The sequence below is a fragment of the Astatotilapia calliptera genome, chromosome 7 (assembly GCF_964374335.1).
Source record: "Astatotilapia calliptera chromosome 7, fAstCal68.1, whole genome shotgun sequence".
Lineage (NCBI taxonomy): Eukaryota > Metazoa > Chordata > Actinopteri > Cichliformes > Cichlidae > Astatotilapia > Astatotilapia calliptera.
In genome coordinates, this window is record NC_137428.1 from 36,361,080 (window position 1) to 36,385,852 (window position 24,773).

Sequence of the window (24,773 nt, forward strand, 5' to 3'; positions counted from 1 at the left end):
AGATGGCCAGCCAATCACATCCCAGCAGCTGATCAAGTTTGTCCGACAGGGAAGTAAAGTGCCAAGCTGTCCCATTCATTTGAGGTCCCTTCTGTCATTAGGAGGTAATTGGTAAATTACAGCAGCCCTTGGCAGGCAGTTGAAGTTCCCCAGAGAGATCAACATAACATCACTGCATCCAGACATCATGCTCTGGTCCGTAGTACAGCTGAGTTTCTGTAAGAGGCAGCTTTTGAGAGAAAAGAGCTCCTGGCAGCAAGCTAACAAGCAGAGTGGAGAGCATTGATCTTCCCATTGGAAGATGGATAGAGACGTTTCATTGGAAGATCCACATAGAATTTCCTGAAATCTCTTGGAGTCATGGGTGGCAAGAGTAGGAGAAGAGCTATCCAAGGTATTATGTAGGAGGCAGAGCAGGGGAGCTTTTGGCTCTGGCTCCAGAGGAATGATAAGTTGTGGGACAATGATCTTAGTCCAGGAAATGAACGGTAGGGAGTGAACCAGCAGGGAGAGGTGGCTCCTGGCTGAAGACCATTTACCCTGTTCTCTCGCACTGTTGGAGGTGGTTCAGAAGGAGATTTTTACTGGTGTAGTAAATTGATAAAAAATTGATAATTGGCTCACTGACGAGCATTTGAGCTCCAATTATGTTTAATCATCTAGACACATGGATTTTCTTGCATTAGCAAGTTTCTTTATGTCAAACTAAGCTAAGCACATCTGGATTTCAGCTTTGTAGGTAATCTAAGAACACGGAGTCATACTTACCACCTCATCGTTTCATTCATAGAAAGAAAGCAAATTGGTCTGCTGCCCAAAGTATTAAAACATTTTAGGTTAGAAATTAAACAAAAAACATCTTGTATATAAAACTTTATTAATATTATAAAATGTCCTATTGGCTGTACATAAGTTTAGCTGTGTTTCTCTACATTGCAGGACACGGTAACTACACACAAGTCAAGCACATGCCTGACAAAAATAAAACGTCGCATTCCTCAATTGAAACACCACCAATGTTACATTAAAGTAATAAATAGCACAAACACTAATTTACAACACAGGTGACCGTTACATTCAGCGAGGAAAATGGCTCTGGTAGAATGCTTCATATGGATTTTGTCTGCGTGTTTGTGTGTGCGGCTTTTTTAATATTTTCTTCCCGTCAAAACTATTCTTTTAGACTGATAATGCTAGTGTCCCCTAGAGGCTTCAGTGTGCATAACATCCCAGATTACTCAATGAAATACATCCTTGACAGCTTAGCTTAGTTTAGTGCAACAGCTAGGAAAATAACTATAACTATAATATTATGAAAGGAAGTTTGATATTTTTTCAAGATATTAAAAGACATCATTCTTACACAAAACTGGATTCAGTACTCTTGTTGTTTTACTAGGATGAAGGGCAAAATGACAAAATGATTTACTTTTAATTTTTTATTTTATGATGCATTTCTTTACTTTGAAAGCAAAGCTGTTTATTTCCTAGCTGATTTATGTCCCTACCCTATGCCCAGGGCAATACTGACAACATGCTGGAGAGATGTCTCTTCCAGCTTGGGAATGAATCTGTGTCCCCTCAGAAAAGCTGAAGGAAGTAGCTGGGGGGACGGAAGTCTGAGCATCTCTTCTTAGACCGCTGCTCACGTGCCCCAAACACAGATAAGTGTTGGAAAATAGATGGATGGATTTTCTTAAAACTAGAGTAACACTTTATTCTAATGTGACAGTGTTACTATAGGGTAATAGTGACTTTGCCAGAGAATGGGACTACAGAAACGTTCATGGACATCAACTGGCTTTATCCCCTGGACACACTTCCAGACATTACATTTCTTGTTGCATCCTTCCTATTTAAATAGTTTGTACATTTTAATATGTTTGATTTGGACTTTTCTTGATATTAATGGAACTGTAAAACTGAAAACAGTGGTAAAGTCAGGAAAATGGTTAGTATTCATCTTCCAGGGGTCTTGAGTAACCGTTATGGCAGCTTTAAAGTGTTTGTCAATGGAACATTTGACCCACCCTTGCTGAAAACACCACCAAAGCATTACAAAACCATCATCTGCTGGAGGTTAAACTTCAGTAAAACTCCCCTAGAAAAACACTGTCAGCGTCAACATATACACATATCGGGGGGGAAAAACAAAGAGGCTGATGAAATCTAAAAGGCAAAATCCAGGAAGTGTGCTAAACAGCTCATTCTTTCCTGGTATAAAGCTTATTTTAAGCCTACACACACATAGTTGAATAAATTCTAAATCCTTTAGCTTCTACAGTAAGAGGAATGCAAATATCGTAGGAGCCAGTTATGTTTATGCGCCATAAGGCTGTAGATGAATTGTTTAACCTACACCACACAGGTATACAGAGACTCACCAGCCTCACATTGTGACACATTCAACCATGGCAGTTTGACACAAGCACACTAGAGATAGCTGAAAACTGACTTTGCCTGTGCATAGCCTGAATATGTACATTTGTTAGCTTCCGCTATGTAAAAACACAAAGATTGGGAAGAAAATTCCCCAAAACAAACAAACAAACTAGGGGTGCAACGATATTCGTATCGATATTGAGCCGTTCGATACAGTGCTTTCGGTTCGGTACGCATATGTATCGAACAATACAATTTTTTTCAAATTTTTTTTTTTCAATTTTCTTTTTCTTTTTTTTTTTTGTGTCCCGTTTGGATCTATAGCCATCAGAATTGTTGTCTTGAGGCCAAGAAAGATGCCAAGAGGATTTATTTTAAGTGGATCATCATATTGGTCCATTTGATTGACCTTTATTATAATTATGAATTTATTTTATTTTCAGTTGCAAACGGGACAGACATGACTGTGGGATAGGACAGGGGGAAAGAATGAAAGAAAGAGGGGGAGAGAAAGAAAGAAAACCAAAGGGGAGAAAAAAAAGAACAATACAAAATTTGTAATTTATTTTATCAACTTTCCTTCTGACGATGCTGTCTGTGTTGAGCACTCAGTGAATCTGCATTTTACTACTCCGCCTAGGCTCGAGAGTGCAGCCTAGGCGGAGTAGTCGAACGCAGATTCACTGAGCACTCAACACAGACAGGATGGTCAGAAGGAAGAGCGCAGGGCAAGCTAGCGAGACAGAAGTGGACCTCCCCACCCTCATTCAGATCTAGCGTTTGGAATTATTTTGGTTTTCATGTGACGTATGACCCTGAAGGTAAGCGAGTCATGGACTAAAGTAAAACAGTATGTTGGATGTGCCATGCAATGCTCAATTACATGGGTGGGAGCTAGTGTGTTAGCGCAGTTAGCTCGTTAACGTGTTGGCCGTCTAGCCCCTCTGTATAGGGTAGCTCGTTAACGGAGATTTGCCGTGTTGTGGCGTTAAGGTTATTTCAACGAGATTAACCTGAAAGCACTAGTGGGAACACAACGAATATGACTGCACATTTACACCGACATCATCCTAGTGCAAAGACAAAAACAAGCATGCATGCTACAAACTTTAGCCGAGTCATTTAGACAGCTGTTAGCACAGGATTCTCCTTATGGAGACCTGATATGTATAATATGCTGCTGAGAATATAGCCCAGAAGAAGCGGATAGTATAGCTTTTATTTTGGAAAGAGACATTTCTCTGTAATAAACTCTCTTTTCCAAAGATGAGTGATTCCTCAATCAGATACAGGGCTCGCAATATCGCTAGCCGGACGTCCCGGGGCTATCTCTCCCCTGCCTGTCGGGCTATTGTAGGAAGGAAAAATATATGTCAATGCTTTTGCATTCTTTCAGAAATGTAGCTGGGTAATTATGTCATTGGGTGAGCCACTGTCAATATGTGACATATTGAAATCGTGTTTGAATTTGCGCTTGTTTTTTTGCTTTCACTTTGCAATCGCGCGAACTGTGTATAGAGAGCGACAGCACTGATCTGTGAGTGATGATAATTTGTGCACCAATTCCTCTGACATCGTCTTATTAATTGTTAGCTTACTATGCAAACATGACAAGTGAAATCTCCCGCAGCTTAAACATGTGAGAGTTTTTTTGTATCGAAAAAATATCGAACCGTGACACCAAAGTATCGAACCGAACCGAACCGTGAATTTTGTGTATCGTTGCACCCCTAAAACAAACACAAAAATCAAAGATGTCTCACTTTTAAGCTTTGGTAGACAACATGTTGGACCCCAGTAATAACACAATTCATAATAAACTTTCTTTATATTGTAATTCCAATGGTCTGAGGGGGAACTAGGCTTCTTCACCTACTCTGGACTCTAATTGAAGGCTTTAGAAAATCTAACCATTGATGACTTTGGCTAATCATGGGTCTTTTTTAGGAGAAGTAGTGCACTTTTAGCCAGCTAGGTCAATTAAGGGACTTTCATCTGGGTGATAAGGGTTCATATCCTGTGTTACATTTAATGGTTTCCACATTATTGCAAAAATAAAAAGGGGGTTAAAACAATTTCCAAATTTTGGGCTTATAGTAGATAGCTAAATTTTCAATTGTGTCCTTTTCCCCCAGGAAAATACTTCTTTAATTCTACAACACTAATTATAAAAATAATTTTACAGCATGAAACTGTTTTAAAGTCTTTAAGCATGACATCATGCTATAATTTAAGACCTGAAAAATAACGTACACGCTATTTAGCAAGTGTAAATTGATTCTATGCAACAATCTTTACCAACTGCTATTGGTCAAAGTTATTAATTTGCCAACACTCTGATGGCAGCACAAGGTGAATACTGGCCAAAGTGCAGTATTAAGTGCTCTAATGAACCAAATAAAAAAAAAATTATTCATGACATTTACTTAATTTAGGACATGTTGTTTCTGGTTTCTCCTCTGCTCTCTGTTTCACCATGTGCATCTGCTCTGTGCGGTGTTGGTGAAACAGGAACAGAGTGAGCAGAGAAGAGACTGGTGAACTGAAGCTAGCATTATTTCATCTTTGTGTTTTACCTTGTTAGTATCTGATAGTGGCTGTTGCTGGATTTCCTTTCTGTTTATTTTTAAGTGCACACTTTCAGGTTGTTAGAAAAAAATCTAAACGGAGCAGGGTGTGGCTGACGGTGGGCCCTTTGTTTTGGGCTGACCTGCTGGTGCTCTAATACATCACCCAGTGGTTCTGTATGTCATAAATAGCACCAGAAAAATATCTCTGTATTTAAAGCCCAACAAGATGGAACCTGAATCTGAGAATGGCAAAGCAATATTACCAACAGTTAGCCTACGCGCTCTCAGGTATATAGAGCTTAGAAGATAAATGTCTTAATAAGATACATTTGAAAAATCAATCCTGAAACTTCAAGCACCAAAGCTGCCTGAACACATGAGCTGAGAAGTCTGAAACAGTAAATATCAAGATGACGAGGAAAAATAGAACCTGGTAACAGATACTGCAAGATTACAATTTCAGATATTGGTTAAAAAAATGAAAGATGGGATTAAATAATACTAAAGTGCCTCTAAATAAATATACATTATTGAATAAAACAAATTAAAATGAAAGTCCTTTTCTGTCACACTCTTAGCCGGACACCATGCAGCAGAGTCCAGGGAAGCGTCTCTTCCTCTGCCTTATCAGTGGGTGAGGAGTCAGATTCAACAAGCTGCTGTCATCTGCAATAAACAAACATGTTATCTTGTTTCCATCACAGCCAGAGAAAGTCCACCGTCAGAGGTCACCTCCTAAATATCAGAACTTGGGAGTTACATCACAAAAAAGAAAAAACGGGATTTGGTTTTGCCTGGTCAATGCTCTCCACGTGGCAAATCATAAATACAAGACAGTGACAGACTACAATTTTTACAGTTTTACTACTGTTTACATGCACTGCACCAGCTTGAATTGCTATGTTGGGGTTGGTGGGGCTATCTGAATTGACAGGTGGCATTCCAGTTGAAAAAGTAAACTGGGAACTCAAAAATTCCAACTTCAAACTCTAGTCCGACTGCCACCTTGGAGGTCGCTCCAACATACACAGACATGGCAGGGCATGTTTGCATATTGTCAGGAGATTTGTGAGTTGGTGCCCAACCCTCCCATCATGTTGGTAAGGTCACATGGGTCAGTGTTTGAATGGTGGTTAAATCACCTGGGAATGCATCTCAGCACGGCATTATAGGTGTCCGGAAGCTGTTGTCGTAGGACACCGCAATCAGTCAGTCAGTGATCATGACCAACTACAACTGGTAGATTCTCTTTGCCAGCATAAAAAAGGACAGCACTCACTTGATTGACCAATACTCAGTAAAGAGAGTATTGATTGGGAATGTCCAACGAATTCAATGAATATCTAAGAAAGAGAAGTGTAGACTTAAACAAATTGGCAAAGTCTCTTGTTCTACGTTTCTGAATAAGTCAGAAATCAGAATTTCCAAGTTGCCAGTTGGAATTTGAATCTAGAACACCAACTCGCATTTCCCACTTGGAAAGTCGAAGCAACACCGGCAACCCTGAGTTGCCCTGCAAGAAAAGAAAACCTTTGATCTGTACTGCCACTGTTGTGTATTTGTGGCTCCCTAAATAAGCCATTCAGAGAGCACTGACCAGGCTTTATCCATGATTTTACTGCAGTAGTGCAAAACCACAAGTATTATGCTGTATTGCTAGTGATACCTGAATGGCTTTTGCCTTGGTAAGACCAAAAACAACTCCTGTTTGCTCTCATTCTGCAAGTTACCAGAGGAACTACCAGTTGTAGGTGCTAGGTGGGAGTGATGTCACATTCAAGTTCCCAGGTATCTGGAACCATTTCTAAACAACTAGGAACCAACATCCATCTTGAATAACCATTATGGCAGCTTTAAAGTGTTTGTCAATGGAACATTTGACCCACCCTTGCTGAAAACACCACCAAAGCCATTACAAAACCATCATCTGCTGGAGGTTAAACTTCAGTAAAACTCTCCTAGAAAAACACTGTCAGCATCAACATATACACATATCAGGGGGGAAAAACAAAGAGGCTGATGAAATCTAAAAGGCAAAATTCAGGAAGTGTGCTAAACAGCTCATTCTTTCCTGGTATAAAGCTTATTTTAAGCCTACACACACATAGTTGAATAAATTCTAAATCCTTTAGCTTCTACAGTAAGAGGAATGCAAATATCGTAGGAGCCAGTTATGTTTATGCGCCATAAGGCTGTAGATGAATTGTTTAACCTACACCACACAGGTATACAGAGACTCACCAGCCTCACATTGTGACACATTCAACCATGGCAGTTTGACACAAGCACACTAGAGATAGCTGAAAACTGACTTTGCCTGTGCATAGCCTGAATATGTACATTTGTTAGCTTCCGTTATGTAAAAACACAAAGATTGTTTTCTTCCCAAACAAACAAACAAACACAAAAATCAAAGATGTCTCACTTTTAAGCTTTGGTAGACAACATGTTGGACCCCAGTAATAACACAATTCATAATAAACTTTTTTTTATATTGTAATTCCAATGGTCTGAGGGGGAACTAGGCTTCTTCACCTACTCTGGACTCTAATTGGAGGCTTTAGAAAATCTAACCATTGATGACTTTTAAAAAACCCAGGAACCAACAAGGCTCAAACCTATCATGAACTGGAATTTGCTAGAACACCAGAGTCACTGTCCACAGTGAAGCCAGTTTTATATCACCATGGACTGAGAGGGTGCCGACCAAAATAAGAAGCGACCCTGTTCCAAAATCTCCACCTTCTGAAATTTTCAGCTGCCCACATAAACAAACCAAATGCCTTCTGGAGAAACGTTTTAAGGACTTTTCTGATTTCCATTCTTCTTTATCAACTCTCTTACATATATTTTACCTATAACAAATATTACATACCTTGATTTTTCAGTGGCAAGGGCATCGTCTCCCTGAGTTTGCTGAGTAGATTTCGCATCTCTCGCATATCTCTGCACACAAAGAACCAGCAGTGTTTTATGAGTAGTTTAGATAATCCTGGACAAAAACAGAGTTTATACTGGTAAAACATTTTCAGAATATAAATTTAAAAGCAAGTGCAGTGCGTGTACCTCTCTATGTTTTCAATATCATTTCCCACCAACCACTGCTCCTGAGGAAAGTCGATGGGAGAAGAGGATCGGTCCTCCAGGATGGGAACATCTGAGCTCTCGTCCAGCCTGAAATCCACCCTTGGCTCCGAGTCTGTTCCTTCAGAACCGCACAAATACAGCAGCACTCAAGCATGATTGACAAAGAAATCTCACACACTATAAAACACTTACATCTGGAATGCAATTCATGATTTCAAGAAAATTAAATACTTTAGTTTTAACATTTGACAAAAATTATTTCTTCCTTTTAACATTTTTTTAATTATGTTTTTAAAATGTAATGAACGTGAATACAGCACTCTGCTTCCCCCTACTGTTTCAATACAAAATGACAGCTCCACTGCAATCTCAAATGGGAAAGTTGTGACGTTTATACAGCAATTTACATATAACATTTAAATATATCAGGAGTTTTCCTGCATATAAGAATTTCAGGTGGCCAACAGTGAGGTTTCAGGCAGATCCAAAATAAAATCACCAGTTTTGCAGTAAATGAACTTTTAGAGTTTTAATTTGTTTTTCATTAAGCCAAACAGTTTTTAGAAGTAACAGGAACATTTACTGCACTTGGACAAAACCTGTGCAGTCACCCCTAAAGCCCCAGTGAGCTTGGGAAAACTGTGCATATAAAAATAGCACATGATATATTTTATTGCATTGTGCCCTTAGCTATCAACTACTGATGTTCAGCATAATTAGTTTTAATAACTATAAGCAAACAAAACAAGTATTCAGCAAATGCTTTAATATTTATATGTATTTAAATGTGTTTTAAGCCGAAAACAGCACTTTTGGACAAATGCAGTTTGAACTCATTACCAAGTGAACTAGAAATGAATTGCAGATCACAAGAAATTATTCCTAGATGAGGGTCCAGTACAGTAGGTCAATCTGAATTCCTGACTAAATGTAAATGAACTGCATAAAAGTTTTGTATTTTAATAATTTACTTAATAATATTTTAATTAGTTCAATAATGGAGAAACCCAAATTCTGAAGCTGTAAATCCTAAAAGTGTCAGAAGTTTATATTTTCCTTCTATACAGTGGGAAAAACAGAACATAATGTGATAGTTAGTGTGAGTACAAGAACATAATTATTACAACATAATGTTGTTTTGTTTTTTGTTTCTGATGTATGGGGAAGGTTTTACCATGGCACACACCTGGGGACAAAGGAAGAAACTGATCATTTCAATCTGATCATTGGTTGGTTGATGAAAGTTTTGGGGATTTAATTGGCTGAGGTATTTTTCTTTTTCACCAAGTTTTAGATTTGGTGTGTTTTCACCTAATAGAGGAAGAATATTCTGAGACAAGTCCTAAGACCGGGCTTCTGTATTTTTATTTTTCATTTTGATTGGTTATTTTTATTTTATTTTATTTTTTTGGTTTTTGAACAGTGCACTGGGAGTTTTGTTTGAGAGTTTTGTTTGGGAATTTCTTTTCTTTAAGCAGATCTGCACGATGGGAATTAAAAGCTCTATACGACATGTCGAGAAAACCGTTGCAAGTGAGTTTCTCCAAAATTACAATGGGCTCGGAAGAAAGTCACTTATTTGGGACAATTAGAAAATGAGTCCCTGCCCAAAAAGGATTCAACGAGGTAATCCAGTCTAAATTCTTCTTTTTCTTTTGAAATGACATCATTTTGCTGAGGGTGGAAACGAAATGCGACAATTGATTCCACTATCAGCAAAGAAAGAAAGAATGGATGAATGAATGAGTGAAAAAAACAACAACAAAAAACCCAAAACTGACTGACTGGTAAAAGCTGACAAAAGCTCACAAGACTTGACTGACTTGACCACTACTCAAGGTTAACCTCCACCTAGACAGGACAAAAGGGTGGATGAATCTATGTGTGTTTCTTTTTACAGGAGCAGAAAGATGACAGCAACATCCTAGGTTGCATGAGCTTTGGGCCATACCGATTTGACCTTTTAAATGGCACTTTCTGTGTTTGTGGATTTACCAGCGCTGTGTTATTCATGGGCTTGTGTTGCTCACAGAGGTCACTGTGAGAAAGTGTGTATATACCTGCGCAGCACTAACATTTGCATTCTCTTTTCTACAGCATTACAGTTCTTCATGTGATTTGATCATGTGATTTATAACAGGACACAACTGGTTGATGTTTTTTTACTACAGGATTACTGGATTTATGAGTGAAGGGAACTGTGTTTGCAGGCTACAGTATATGTTGATTATGCTATTACAGTGTGTTCTTGGGAAAATGTTGAATATTACAGGGGAGAAGTGACTATAGTGTATTGTTGATCTGCCATGGGGCAGATCAAAAGAGGGATTTGTGAGTACAAGAAAATAATTATTACAATATAATGTTTTATTTGCTTAGATCAGAGGAATAGGGAAGGATTTGTCTGTGTTTCAGTTTGGCTTAGCTGTAGGCTTGCGAGTGTGTGTAATTGTTTAGAGGGAAAGGAATTTATTGACACTGGGGGTCTGCTGTCATAAAAGGAGACAGGAAGCTGCAGTTGGGGATTGCTGATGCTGATGCTTGTACCTTTAATAAAAACTCATAATTGTTATAACTTAGAAGCAGGTTTGCAGGAGACTCTCCACATGCTTATCTGTAAATGTAAGACAATAAGAGGCCAATGGCCCAGTGGATGCAGAGTGGGAGTCTCAGTGTTTGTAATATGTTAACTGTGTTTTGTATGTTGTCTAGAGGAATTTGGTGTAGCTTGGGTGAGGAGATTACTTTTATGACCCCCAGGAAGTCACGTATACAGAGACACACACACACAGTGCTTTGACTGTTACGACGCACCCACACTTACATGCACACTCACTCAGGTACTGGTGCATACACACACAAACTTTTTGTTTGCAGCACACCATGGGGGTTTTATGATGGGGTCGCTTCTATAAAGCTGACTGTAACAAACAAAGGAGTGGAAGATTTTCAGAGGGACACCGGACTTGCTTCTAAAACAGCGGTCCCCAACCTTTTTTGCGCCACGGACCAGTTTATGCCCGACAATATTTTCATGGACCGGCCTTTAAGGTGTCGTGGATAAATACAACAAAATAAAACTAGTATTGGTACCGAAAAAAAGAAAATTTATTCATAACACACGTGAAAAGACCCAGGAAAACCGAGTAAACGATAAAAATGACAACAAAATAACGCTGAAAACCGATAAAACCCCTGAAAACCATACATTTCACACCTGAGCCTCAACTCTCGCGGCCCGCTACCAAATGACTCACGGACCGGTACCGGTCCGAGGCCCGGGGGTTGGGGACCGCTGTTCTAGAAGATGCATGCTTAAATGAAGATGAATAAAAGGTTTTTGTGAAAATGACTACTGAGTCTGGTGCAGTCTCTGGATGCCCGAGGAATAAAAAGAACCGGGGTGAAACTGATTTCGTAACATTAGTAAAGGCTGCAATGTAAAAAAACAAACAATCTGTATTTGCAGCTTGTTTATAATTTAATTTGTTTCCTTAGTAATATCTAAACTTATTTATTTGTGGACATATTTTTGATCTGGAGAAAGATTAAAATTGGAGGCAATGTAAGATCAAAACACTACATATACTCTTCAACTAAGTTCAGCATTAAATAATAACAAACTAAACTGATTTTCTCTTATGATACAGTCACCCTATAGAAAACAGCAGTTGGAGACTGCAGCGCAAACAAATTAGCTTAACAGTGTGCAATGAACTTGAGCTTGTGCCCTTGCTTCAAAGATGAGGACCATGTCTGCAACCATTCGCAGTGACTGCTGTCTTCAAAGCATACAGTGGCTTGCAAAAGTATTCGGCCCCCTTGAATTTTTCCACATTTTGTCACATTATAGGCACAAACATGAATCAATTTTATTGGAATTCCACGTGAAAGACCAATACAAAGTGGTGTACACGTGAGAAGTGGAACGAAAATCATACATGATTCCAAACATGTTTTACAAATAAATAACTGAAAAGTGGGGTGTGCGTAATTATTCAGCCCCCTGATTCAATACTTTGTAGAACCACCTTTTGCTGCAATTATAGCTGCCAGTCTTTTAGGGTATGTCTCTACCAGCTTTGCACATCTAGAGACTGAAATCTTTGCCCATTCTTCTTTGCAAAACAGCTCCAGCTCAGTCAGATTAGATGGACAGCGTTTGTGAACAGCAGTTTTCAGATCTTGCCACAGATTCTCGATTGGATTTAGTTCTGGACTTTGACTGGGCCATTCGAACACATGGATATGTTTTGTTTTAAACCGTTCCATTGTTGCCCTGGCTTTATGTTTAGGGTCGTTGTCCTGCTGGAAGGTGAACCTCTGCCCCAGTCTCAAGTCTTTTCCAGACTCCAAGAGGTTTTCTTCCAAGATTGCCCTGTAATTGGCTGCATCCATCTTCCCATCAACTCTGACCAGCCTCCCTGTCCCTGCTGAAGAGAAGCACCCCCAGAGCATGATGCTGCCACCACCATATTTGACAGTGGGGATGGTGTGTTCAGAGTGATGTGCAGTGTTAGTTTTCTGCCACACATAGCGTTTTGCATTTTGGCCAAAAAGTTCCATTTTGGTCTCATCTGACCAGAGCAGCTTCTTCCACATGTTTGCTGTGTCCCCCACATGGCTTGTTGTAAACTGCAAACAGGACTTCTTATGGTTTTCTGTTAACAATGGCCTTCTTCTTGCCACTCTTCCATAAAGGCCAACTTTGTGCAGTGCACAACTAATAGTTGTCCTATGGACAGATTCCCCCACCTGAGCTGTAGATCTCTGCAGCTCGTCCAGAGTCACCATGTTTGGAATCATGTATAATTTTCGTTCCACTTCTCACGTGTACACCACTTTGTGTTGGTCTTTCACGTGGAATTCCAGTAAAATTGATTCATGTTTGTGGCTGTAATGTGACAAAATGTGGGAGAGTTCAAGGGGGCCGAATACTTTTGCAAGCCACTGTATCTGGTGCAGAAATTCACTGTAGTGTACAAGTAGTGATGTAGTTGCTGCAGGATGGCAACTTAACTGCACAGTGACAAAGGGTCTGGTCAAAGTGCTGTTACACGGTGATCATTCACAAATCGGAGTGAGATTGGTTGGAGACAGCAGCTACCATGAGGCGACCTGTACACAAATGTGTTCCCCCAGAAGATGAATTTGTCACCTTTGAACAAGCAATTGGTTACTGCAACGACTTGCAACTGGTTGATGAAAGTGAAGAATAATCACTGCAATCACCAAGCAACCACCTGGTGATATACTAGTCATAAGGAGTGTTCTACTTTTACTCCAAGTGTGACTAAGCCATTAGCACAAAATGCAAGACATGCTGCACAACTGCCTGGAAAACACGGAACTTTTTTCTCCATATACGTCAGAAATATTTATAAGTTGAACCACAAACATCCACTCAGGTCTTTTGGGGATTTCAGGTTGTAAAGTCTGCATCTCATCAAGCTGCATCAAACATCTGTACTGTGCGTTATTGGGCATATATATCCAATTACTCCGACTATACAAACACAGCCCAAACAAACCAAAACATAATATCCATGGTAGCAGCATATTGCACTTGGAAGGTGGTTAAAACAACAATAATAATATTCTTGTTATCTGAAAGCAAAATGAAATCAGTTGGGAGTAACACTTGATTTTTAAAGCTTTTAAATACTACACTTGGCTTTTAAATACTACACTCAAACACCTGGCCACAGGCGGTTTTTATTTTTTATCTTTACTCAGCAATTCAGCATCATCACACCGTGTGTTCACTACTGTAACTGTACTTTTTCTGTGTAGCTGCAGCACCCCCAGCAGGCACATCGACTTGAGCATCTCCGTTATGAACATCTCCAGGCAGCACTGCAGCTGGATGAAGAGCCGACAGATCTCGGGATGGATCTCCCCGTCCTCTGGACTGCAGCATTAAGGAGAGGAGAATCAGACACTCGCAGTCAATAGTTTCATCTGTTATTCCACACCAATACGTAACAATTAAACTGCTAGACAAACTTTTAGCTAAATAAGTTCTACTTATATTTTTACTGTATTTAAACCATTTTTTTGTTGTTGTTTTTTTTCATTTTTTGTGGTCTCAAATCAACAATAATCTATAACTTTTCATTCATAATTTAGCCACGTTTTTCTGTTAAGTTTATATTAAACTGTTTAATGCATGTAATATTTTTCTAATCGTGCTTTTTCAACCTTTTATTCCTACCTTTTATTTTGATCATTACTTTTCTATTACAGTCACAAATTAATTTATTTTGTCTATATTCTAAGTCTTATTTTGCATTAACTGTTACCTTTTCTGCTCAAAGCTAATTCATCAGTTGTAGTTGTTTAGATAACTGATTGATTAGTATCCCGCTTGTATGTATCCCTGATTGGGAACACCTAGTATCTAGCATATTTAACCTTCACTTAATAAAATAAAATATGTGTATATGTGTGACTAACTGTGGATAAAATCTATCACTGACTCCTTTTTCAAAATTGTTGCTTTACTGATTTAACTTAAAATACACTCTGTGATGCTCACCTGTTCTACCTGAATAAACGTTAGCTCATAAACGTTTAAAAAAAAGACAAAATAAATTCAATAAATGAGGGAGCCACAGTTTCTTCTTAAAAAAATATTATCATTCAAACTCGTGTCTAACCCCGAAACAGAGATGACGGCGAGGTCCTGGTGCGCAGCCCGGGCCATGGAGCATCCTTTGGACCGTGTGCGGTGCATCTGAGCCCGCAGAGAAGGACAGTCGGCGGAGATCTCGCCGACGGAGATGACCTGCTCCCGGTACAGCGCTACGAGGGTGTTGAATTCCTGCACAGTCTTAAGGAAAACAAACCATCACGCGATCAGGAAGGACACGATATTACTGTGTGTGATTTCAAATGCAACAAATACAACAAACACACTCTTAATGCGGCTCATCGCGACGCTTTTTATCCATTATGCGCCAATGCTGCTGCACCTGCGCGTAAAAAAGTCGGATTTACACGCATGAATCTGTCCTTTGGTGCAGAGCTGAGCTCAAGTTAATCATTAACAGACATGACTACGATCCTTATTTCAGTACCCACCATCCTGCTGTCGTCCACAGCCCCCTCAGTACTCTCCCGGCGATCCGTCTCCGTCTGCGCCGCTTTACCGAGCGGAAAGATGCTCCCTGTGGATCTTGGGCGTTTTTTCCGCCCATACGGTGCAGAACACATGCATGCACACCCACCACCGGAGCCGAGCCAGACGCAGCGAGCGATGCCCTCTCTTTTCTGGTGGCTGCTGTGTCCTCTGTGGAGAAGAAGACGACACGCAGACGCTGCTGGGTGTGGGCTTTTCTTCCCCCCCCCCTGCTTAATGCCTAAAGCCCCCTCCCGCAGCGGTGCGTGACTGTTCCCCAGAACAGGATCAGAAAAGATATCCCAGCAGCTCCCTCCACATCCCAGCCGAGCGGAGAGTCACCTTCAGCCCCTCCTGAAGGCCGACAGGGAGGCTCCTCCGTCTTCCGCCCCACGCTCACGTGTGCGGAGGATACAGAGAGAGCCAACGGCAAAACAAGTCGTCACCCTCCGACTGAAAATTAACCGTTTCTGTGCATACAGGACAAACGATATGATTTTCTTGCATCCACGAGATGCACGTTTTTTAAACTCATTACCTACTGCATATCAGTCAGGGGCGTGTGCGAAGTGGACTGTGTGGTGGCAGCAGCCCACCTCCCTTTCACTGGTCGAAGTGGGTTGCATGTGGCCTATGACATTAAGTTTGACATCCCTGGTTTAAATGAAGATATTCACTACAAAAAAAACAGGTGAAAACAAAGCTACGTTTCTTTAGTCCCCAGTGTGCCACCTTATTAAAAAAGGAGTCCTGGAAACAACCCCAATATCAGACATGGGGTAACTTCTTTTTTTTTAAGAAACCAAGACCGTGTCAGCATAAATGCTCATCTCAAGGCTTCAAAGTATGACTTGAATGAATGAATCATGTAACTTCATCCATCTTTTTTACTGTTATGTCATGTATGTAAAGAAACTACGCTTCAAAATACAGACACTTGATGGCTAGATTACAGCTTCCTGTGCTTTAAGCTAGCTTGATGCAACCTCAGACCCCAGTGTGAAATAACCAGCATCATTATGGTGGTTATCAACTTTATCTGTTAAACCAGGCTCTCTGCTGCAGGCGCCATGTATGCTCAAATATCAAGGTCATGTGACTTCTGACCAAAATGCTCTCCGAGTACTGCCTGCGCCAATCAGACTCACAGTTAGATGATGATAAAAATCTGAAATGAATAAAACAAACGTAACAGTAAAACGCAAAATATACTGGGACAGAAAAACATTAATGTGGTGATTTAGGGCTTTCTTTGTCAGCAGATACTGATTTAGATTAGAATCAAGTATAAGAACATGTATAGATTTTCTCCATCACCACATTATTGCATGCAACTATGCAATGCACATTTTGTGCTTTATATCGTGGTTTTACTAAAGAACGACATTGCGGCAGCAGAGAATTTTAATCATTTAATTACATGGTGCTTCAGCCATTTTTAAACCACAATTTAAAACCTGCTCCTGACCAGGTGTTTGCTGATTTAGCTGGGTAAAGAGAGACAAAGGAGGGGCTTTGGGCCCACTCTGTGAGCGCCTTTAAGTGGTCCAGTCAGGGCCCAGACTAACTCGACTGATCTGAAAACGGCTGTGCACCAGCGCTCCCCGTCAAACTTGAGAGGTTCTGAGAAGAATGAGAGAAAGTGCCCAAAACAGGTGTACCGAGCAGTTATTATTGTTTAGCATTTTCCAATGAGTTAAAAACCATAAATAAAAACACATTTTCAACCAAAAATCAGCCAGCTAACCTTTATTGAGACTCCTGGTATGGATTACATTTCACAGAAGCAGCGTGTCTCTGTACATTTGATACAGAAAATGGAACAGCAGCAAGATCTTTGGATGGCACTTTTGAAAACACAAAGTGCTTCACAGTTTGGATAAAGTGTACATAAGTCAAGGATATGTACTTACATTCAATTTTTTTCACATCCATACGTTGTGAAACATGACGGACATAAATTAAAGACCTATGAAACAGTTTTCAGCAGATGATTGAAAAAAATAAAAACACTGATACGGTCGTTTTCAGGTGATGCCTCAAAGCTTGGCACCTTTGAATTTAAGAAATATGGCATTCAAAATTCAAATTGCTGTCAAGTGACCTTAGTGAACACGACACAAGAAGCTCAGTTTTGCAGTTCTGTGCTTTGTTATGTTAGCAGGACAAAAATCATCAGACTGAAGATTTTTCAAGTAATTAGGTAGTTATTAAACCCTAATCACACTCAATACTATAAACTTTTCTCAACAATTTCTGCAAATGTCTCACATGCCCTCTGTTGTTTCAGAGGTATTCCCGGACTCTATTAACATCCGACATGCGATTCAGTAGGCCTAATCTGGAAGAAATGATGCAATTAGACCATAAGGTCTAAAACAGCAGAGGAATAGGATAAAACAGAGGAACACTAGAACCAGGACACAGCACAGGATGCAGCTGATGACAAAAAATATCTTTAACAAAATGTGGCCCAATTGCACTCCGTAAAAATGAAGCACGGGAAAATCTTCGTCTCTGATACCTAATGAGAAAGAGATGAAATGTTCCACATTTAATGACCAATCAAAATTTGTGTGTAATGTCATTATTTGTGCCGAGGTTCAAAATGTTATTCTTTTAAACAACAGAAATACAAATTTTATATTTTACAAAGTGATACATGTTTAATGGGGAAAAAAATTTCTCCAAATACAAATAAACCTTTGATAAGAGCAGAATTTTATAAAGTGGAAGAATATTAAACCTATAAAACAATGATTAGCTTTTAGATGAAACAAACATATGAAAATATTCAATTCATTCGGCAGATAAGCGCACTACACATCATTTCCTCAGCCAGAAACCTTCATCTGGTAATTCTGCCTGAGTCTATTCACAACCATCAAATCCTTCAATGTCTCATCAGTTTCTTTCCTTTACTTTTGCTCTGCAATAACATAAGGAGCTCTACATAAAGAATTCAAGTTAGAAAACCAGACATTTTTTTTTTAATGGGACTCAGGTTTTTTCCTTATTTTAGGTTCTATTATTGTGCCAGTGCTAGATACTCACATTAGACATGACATGTCTGAACATGTAAAAATAATAGAGGTTATCCGAGTAATTAATTTGGATTTATAACAAGTATTAAAACAAAATGAGTGAACTGAACTGCATTCTGTTCAATAATTTACTCCTTTTGCCCTTCAGCAAACTTTTCTTTTACTCTTGTTTCTCCATGAAAGTCCAGATTCACTCGTTACCAGGCTGCTGTGAAAGGTTTAGTTCATTTATTTATTAACATTTTGAGTATATTTCATTTGAATTTTAATTAAAGCTCAAGGGAAAAAAGTGACCATAATAGTGGTAAATAATCATGATCTCAAAACAAACATAATTATGGTTTTATGCCCTGATCGAGAAACCAGAAGCTCAGGCTTCAGACTGCTCCACACACTCCTCAGTTTCACACAATGTCATCTTCTCTTGGATTTGTTTGTGAGTAAGAGGGAGTAACTCCAATATGGTCACCTCAGGCACACAACTAAGGGGTTCAAGTGAATACATACATGTATCACAACCCCAAGTGTACATAAGTGTGTTACATTTAAAGAATTAAAAATTATATATTTCCCAAAGACATAAATATCTATTGTCAAATCAGAACTGGTCCCATTCCAAAACTTTAAGTTCTGATGCTTCTTTCTCTGGGTGTCACAGTTATCACAGGCAGTATTATTGTAGCGTCTATTTTACAATATAAAGCACCTTGAGGTGACTGATGTTGTGATTTGGTGCTGTATAAATAAAATTGAATCATCTATCCACCATAAGAGACTAAAAGCTTTTAAGTGGAGGAATGCTCTGTCTGGTTTGCAAACCTAACTATATCGATTTTAACTCCAGTTTCAGTTATTGTTTTAACAGTTTACAACCAGCTGTGTAAAGATAAAATACCCTACAGACACTAAAGCAAGGCGATAAAGCAATACCATTTATTGCTTCCTCAGAACCAAGGTCCTGATGCAATGTGAGCTGAGATTGAAAACTACTTCATGCATTTTTGCTTTTGTCAACCTTCACAGAAACGGGATAATCCAGACTTTTCTGTCACAGTATTACACTGGAAACACTTCCTAGTCAAATAAAAACAAATTAAACTAAACAGCAAAGCTTCTCACCTTCAGGCAGAGGCCATGATGCACACGGCGAAGCCTCAAATTCACACTTGCGAGCCTTGTAAAGTTTTGGGAAAAGGGTTTTTGCCCTTTGATCGAGCTCTGAAGAAGACAGAACAGGGGACGAACTAAAGAGCATATCCTCACCAGAAAATGTTTGCTATTCTGAACACAAAGAGCGAATTAACAAACGTACCAGTTTGTAAGTTGGTGTATAAGATGACATCCCGGCAGAGAGGGCAGGTGGTCTTGTCATTTCCACTGTTCATGGCGTGTGCGCGAAGACATGGCTCACAGAAGACATGACCACAGGCCTGACTTCTGTGAGGACTGAAGTAGACATCCAGACAGACAGCACAGGTGAGGTTCTCCCTGTTCTCCTGGTGCTCCTCCTCCTCCTCCTCATCATCATCATCCAGCAGCAAAACTCTCACACGTTCAGCCTGGACATAAACATCCTGAGTTTTTATTTTTTGGTCCCAAACGGCGGAGGGAAAAAACGCTTCTACAAGCATACTTTGGAGGAGAAACTGCCCAGATCACATTTTGAATCTTGTATCTAAAATAATTTAAGTCCTGCTCATTATTACATGCATATGGTAACTGCACTGGTTCTTATATAGTGTTTTTCTACACTTACGGATACAGTTATGTCTGAAGGTTTTCACAGGACTCCAGGCAGTCATATGAAAAACTACACTCCGTGATTCAACAACATCTAGAACCACCTTCAACAGCAACTTTAAGTAATGATTTTCTGTATGACTCAGTCTCTCACATCATTGTGGAGGAATTTTGGCACACTCTTCTTTACCATGTCACTTCAGTTCACAGACTTTTGCACACCACAGGGAAACGCACTTCAGCTGATTAGTGCCAAACAGCAGACTACTAAAACACTGGATTTTCGCTAACCACAACTGAAGCACGGCCTTCATGCATTTGGTCTTCCATCTATACACAGCAAGCCAAATCAGATCATTTTATTAAAATGCATCTAAAAGTCACCAACATACAAACACTTAGGTGAAGTCCAGCAGAGCTATCAGCCCCCATCAAATAAAGCAGCCACAGCCTCAAGTTTCAGTCTTAAAATAGAGTTGTTATGAAGGGAAAACTATCCACAGAGGCCAAAGCCCCCATTCTGTGCCAAACAGATTTTTTTATGCTGTAATGTTTTGGGGTATTTTACCATGATAATGGGGACTGCCCTGCTTTTTGAGCTAGAACGAAGGAATCATTGGAGAAGCTGCAGTTTTCAGCACTTCCATGTTGGCTTCCTTTTTCAGCCACAGCAGCTGCCACTTGATTGCATCCTTCATACTGACACTAACTCAGTGTGAACCTTGCTCTCTCACCAGTGCTTTCTCATTCTGGTGTTGCAGCCATCTCTCTCTCTCCTCCTTTGTTTCAGTCTCACACTCTTCATATGGTTCTTCTCTTTTTTGCTAAGGCTGTTTGAGGGTGGGGAGCCGACAGAGGTTTGAGGCTGAGACAATAACACACGTCACTTATTTAGCAGCTCAAACAACAGAATCTATCAGCTAGTGAATTTTTTTTCCCACTGGTATGCAAGCAGACAGTTTAACCACAAGTTTGGGCTGTCTATCAGGGGGCAAGAGGTTGGGAACACAGGGTCATCAATCTGTCACAGAGTTAACTTGGAGAGAAAAACAACCACATTCACACTTACAGCCAAGTTAGAATCACAGTTTAACCCTATATGCTGGTCTATGGAGTGTGGGAGGAAGCCAGAGCACGCAGACATGGGGAAAACATGCAAACCTCGCACAGAGGTCCTAGTCATTGGATTTGAACCCAGGACCTTCTTGCTGTAGGTGACAATCCCATTGGACCACTTTGCTGCTCACTTTGGAAGTTATCTGCCCACCAGCTATGGTAGGCTACAGCATACATTGCTATATGAGAATGAGGTTAACCGTGCCTTAAAACTCTCTTGGCTGCTAAGTTAGACTGAAAATGGGAAATAACCTTGCCAAGGTTTCAGCCCCCCCCCCCTCCCAAATTCAGATGCATTCTGAACACTGGAAATACTCAGTGTGGTTTTGGGATGAAAGTCAGTAACAGAGTCGAGAATTCACTTGACCATTACTTCTACTACTCTGTACTCACACGTAATCACGTGGTCTGGCAGGTTAAAGATAGTTTACAATAAATCCAAACAGAGAGAAAATAAATAAATAAAAATGAATATACCACTGGTTCTTCTTCATGCTCAGAGACACTGTCAGAGATCCATCTCCTTCTGAGAAACACAGCAGGATCAGAGACCTCGTCGCAGAGAGCTGCAGTCTCTACAGAAGACTCAACACCCTCCTCTGTTAGCAGGAGATGCTGATCCAGAGGTGGCTGGGTACCCTCAGAAACAGATGAAGAGGCTTCACCATCTGTGTGAAGCTGCTCGCTTGCAGGATGTGAGACAACATCAGGGTAAAAATCACGACCACAGAAAGCTGGCACACTCTTCCAGCGAGCATTTTCTCTTTCTACAGGAGTTCGCCCATCAGTTTGTGGATTTGAGGCCTCCATAGGACTCTCATGGGGCATTGTAGCAGCACAGTTAAAATCCTGAAATCTATCCAGTGCAGTCGTGCTAAACTCAGCCCTCTCCCCGTGATTCTGAGAAATGTCCATCTCAAGCCTCCCAGGCGAGCTCTACAATTCTGGCAGTTGAGTTTTCCAGCAGTCCACTGGGTCTGGGGACACCAAAGGAACAAAGCTTAAAGATTAACTTTTTTCAGTTTCTTGCTCCTCTTCCAACAATAACAGTCAACACAGCTTTAAAAAAAATAAATAAATAACTAAATAAAAATGTTGACATATTATCTTTGTTCACACGGGTCACACTCACTTGGTGAACTGAGGTCAAAATCCACTCTGGCAATATGTCAACATCGAGGTGCCAAATACTGCAAACATCAGCAGAGGCTTCATCTGTGTACGGAATCTGCTCCAAAGCAAAAAACACACAGACAGCCGAGACGGTTTACATGAAAAAAAAACAGCTTCTCAGGTACTGATAGCCAGTTAGTGCCATGTGAGAAAGGATGTTTTCACACGACTTTCTACAGTCCAGTGGTGGAGGTGGTGATGATTTGGGCTTGTTTTGCAGCCATGGGACCTAAGCACCTTTAGTTATTGGGTCGACCATGAACTCCTCTGTACATCTGTGGACTAGAGCTCTATTAGTTTGAGGTCTGGTCCATAAACCTCAATGAACTGAAGCCGCATTAAAAGACTGGGCCAAATTTGCTTTTTTGTGAGTTTTGTTTTAGCTTCTGTCACACATTAATTTCCCAATCAAATACCATAAAACGTCTCCTAAAGTAAACTATGAAGTTAATGAAAGAAAACACATTTAGGATTTTAAAATAAACTGTTACCGTTAAAAAACATGTTGAGTCTATGATGCTTTTCCGACACTTCCTGCAGCGCAGCATGGATCTCTGCATATTTTCCTGCAGTGGGTCCTTCATCTGTACATGGTGACAAAGGCTGTCAATGCATAATGATGAACTCACCTGCACTGGTCCTGACTCTCAAATAAAAGGACAAAAAAAACAAAACTAATGACAAAAATATTTGGACATTCAAACTGTCAGCTGAAATAATCAGCTGTGAATACAAACAATTGGTTGTTTGAAGAGTCCTCCTCCCATCTCTCTTCCAGAGGCATTAGGAAAACCACATGTACAGAGATTGATTTCTGAGTCGGAAGTTGGAGGCTGGAAATCAATTAGTTCAATCGCTTGATGATGTGGATCCAGATAGGATCTGAAGTGGCTCAAATCATTTTAAAGCTACTACCTTTGGAAGTAGCCTACACATGCAAATAGATATAGGCTCCATGTGGTCCACAGCTGTTTCATTTTGATGATAAAAAAATAAATTTATAGTTTGCAGCAAATACGTGGATATTACTGTTTAGTATTTAAGGTGCAAAGTTAAACTCACTTAAAGCTAGGCCTGTAATCCTGGAAGGTGCTGGAGGTGTTACAGCAGTCATCAGAAGGATTGTTAAGCATTTGGATGAACAAGGGTTTTACAGTTAACTAAAGTGCGACTTCACTCACCTTCAGGACTTTTTGGATTGACAGGGACGTTAATCTGAGCACTGAGAAGCAATGTGATGAATCCTGGACATGAGATGTTTCAAAAATCAAAACACTTATTGTCACATGGATTTGGTGAGACAACATCGGTCTCTGAGATTCTTTTGGTCCTGGTAGAGATCGCGCTGAGATGTTTCCATGTTTTGCACAATCCTTTTATTACCATTGCAAGCAATCACAAATATGTTCTCTTTAACTTTGATGTACATTAAGGAATCTATTCTCAACAGATTACATGGATTCTTTCATCAGCTGACAAAGAGGTGATCAAAAGGTGAGCTATTGATCTGATAACCCTCTACACCACCTACTGGAGATGAACACTACAGGGAGTGCAGAATTATTAGGCAAGTTGTATTTTTGAGGAATAATTTTATTATTGAACAACAACCATGTTCTCAATGAACCCAAAAAACTCATTAATATCAAAGCTGAATGTTTTTGCAAGTAGTTTTTAGTTTGTTTTTAGTTTTAGCTATTTTAGGGGGATATCTGTGTGTGCAGGTGACTATTACTGTGCATAATTATTAGGCAACTTAACAAAAAACAAATATATACCCATTTCAATTATTTATTTTTACCAGTGAAACCAATATAACATCTCCACATTCACAAATATACATTTCTGACATTCAAAAACAAAACAAAAACAAATCAGCGACCAATATAGCCACCTTTCTTTGCAAGGACACTCAAAAGCCTGCCATCCATGGATTCTGTCAGTGTTTTGATCTGTTCACCATCAACATTGCGTGCAGCAGCAACCACAGCCTCCCAGACACTGTTCAGAGAGGTGTACTGTTTTCCCTCCTTGTAAATCTCACATTTGATGATGGACCACAGGTTCTCAATGGGGTTCAGATCAGGTGAACAAGGAGGCCATGTCATTAGTTTTTCTTCTTTTATACCCTTTCTTGCCAGCCACGCTGTGGAGTACTTGGACGCGTGTGATGGAGCATTGTCCTGCATGAAAATCATGTTTTTCTTGAAGGATGCAGACTTCTTCCTGTACCACTGCTTGAAGAAGGTGTCTTCCAGAAACTGGCAGTAGGACTGGGAGTTGAGCTTGACTCCATCCTCAACCCGAAAAGGCCCCACAAGCTCATCTTTGATGATACCAGTCCAAACCAGTACTCCACCTCCACCTTGCTGGCGTCTGAGTCGGACTGGAGCTCTCTGCCCTTTAACAATCCAGCCACGGGCCCATCCATCTGGCCCATCAAGACTCACTCTCATTTCATCAGTCCATAAAACCTTAGAAAAATCAGTCTTGAGATATTTCTTGGCCCAGTCTTGACGTTTCAGCTTGTGTGTCTTGTTC

The 24,773-nt window shown here is 40.0% G+C and overlaps 2 protein-coding genes across 2 annotated transcripts in view; both read right to left on the bottom strand.

The window, feature by feature from the left end:
• Positions 1 to 15,551, bottom strand: part of c6.2 (complement component 6, duplicate 2) — a 29,879-nt gene extending 14,328 nt beyond the window's left edge. Inside the window, exons 1-4 of the mRNA XM_026174462.2 lie at positions 15,123 to 15,551; positions 14,699 to 14,871; positions 13,820 to 13,950; positions 8,019 to 8,157 (exon numbers count right to left, since the gene is read on the bottom strand). Coding sequence (XP_026030247.2) covers positions 8,019 to 8,157; positions 13,820 to 13,950; positions 14,699 to 14,871; positions 15,123 to 15,254 — 575 coding nt within the window. The 5' untranslated portion in view covers positions 15,255 to 15,551. The remainder of the gene's footprint in view (positions 1 to 8,018; positions 8,158 to 13,819; positions 13,951 to 14,698; positions 14,872 to 15,122) is intronic.
• A 1,342-nt stretch (positions 15,552 to 16,893) lies between these two features.
• On the bottom strand, positions 16,894 to 23,557 carry LOC113026053 (E3 ubiquitin-protein ligase RNF180-like). Its single transcript, XM_026174463.2, is given in 8 exon segments — positions 16,894 to 17,683; positions 19,323 to 19,421; positions 19,516 to 19,762; positions 21,537 to 21,979; positions 21,982 to 22,036; positions 22,192 to 22,287; positions 22,724 to 22,816; positions 23,414 to 23,557. Coding segments are annotated over 8 exon segments (1,347 nt in total). The 5' UTR covers positions 23,540 to 23,557; the 3' UTR covers positions 16,894 to 17,495.
• Positions 23,558 to 24,773: the final 1,216 nt, after the last annotated feature.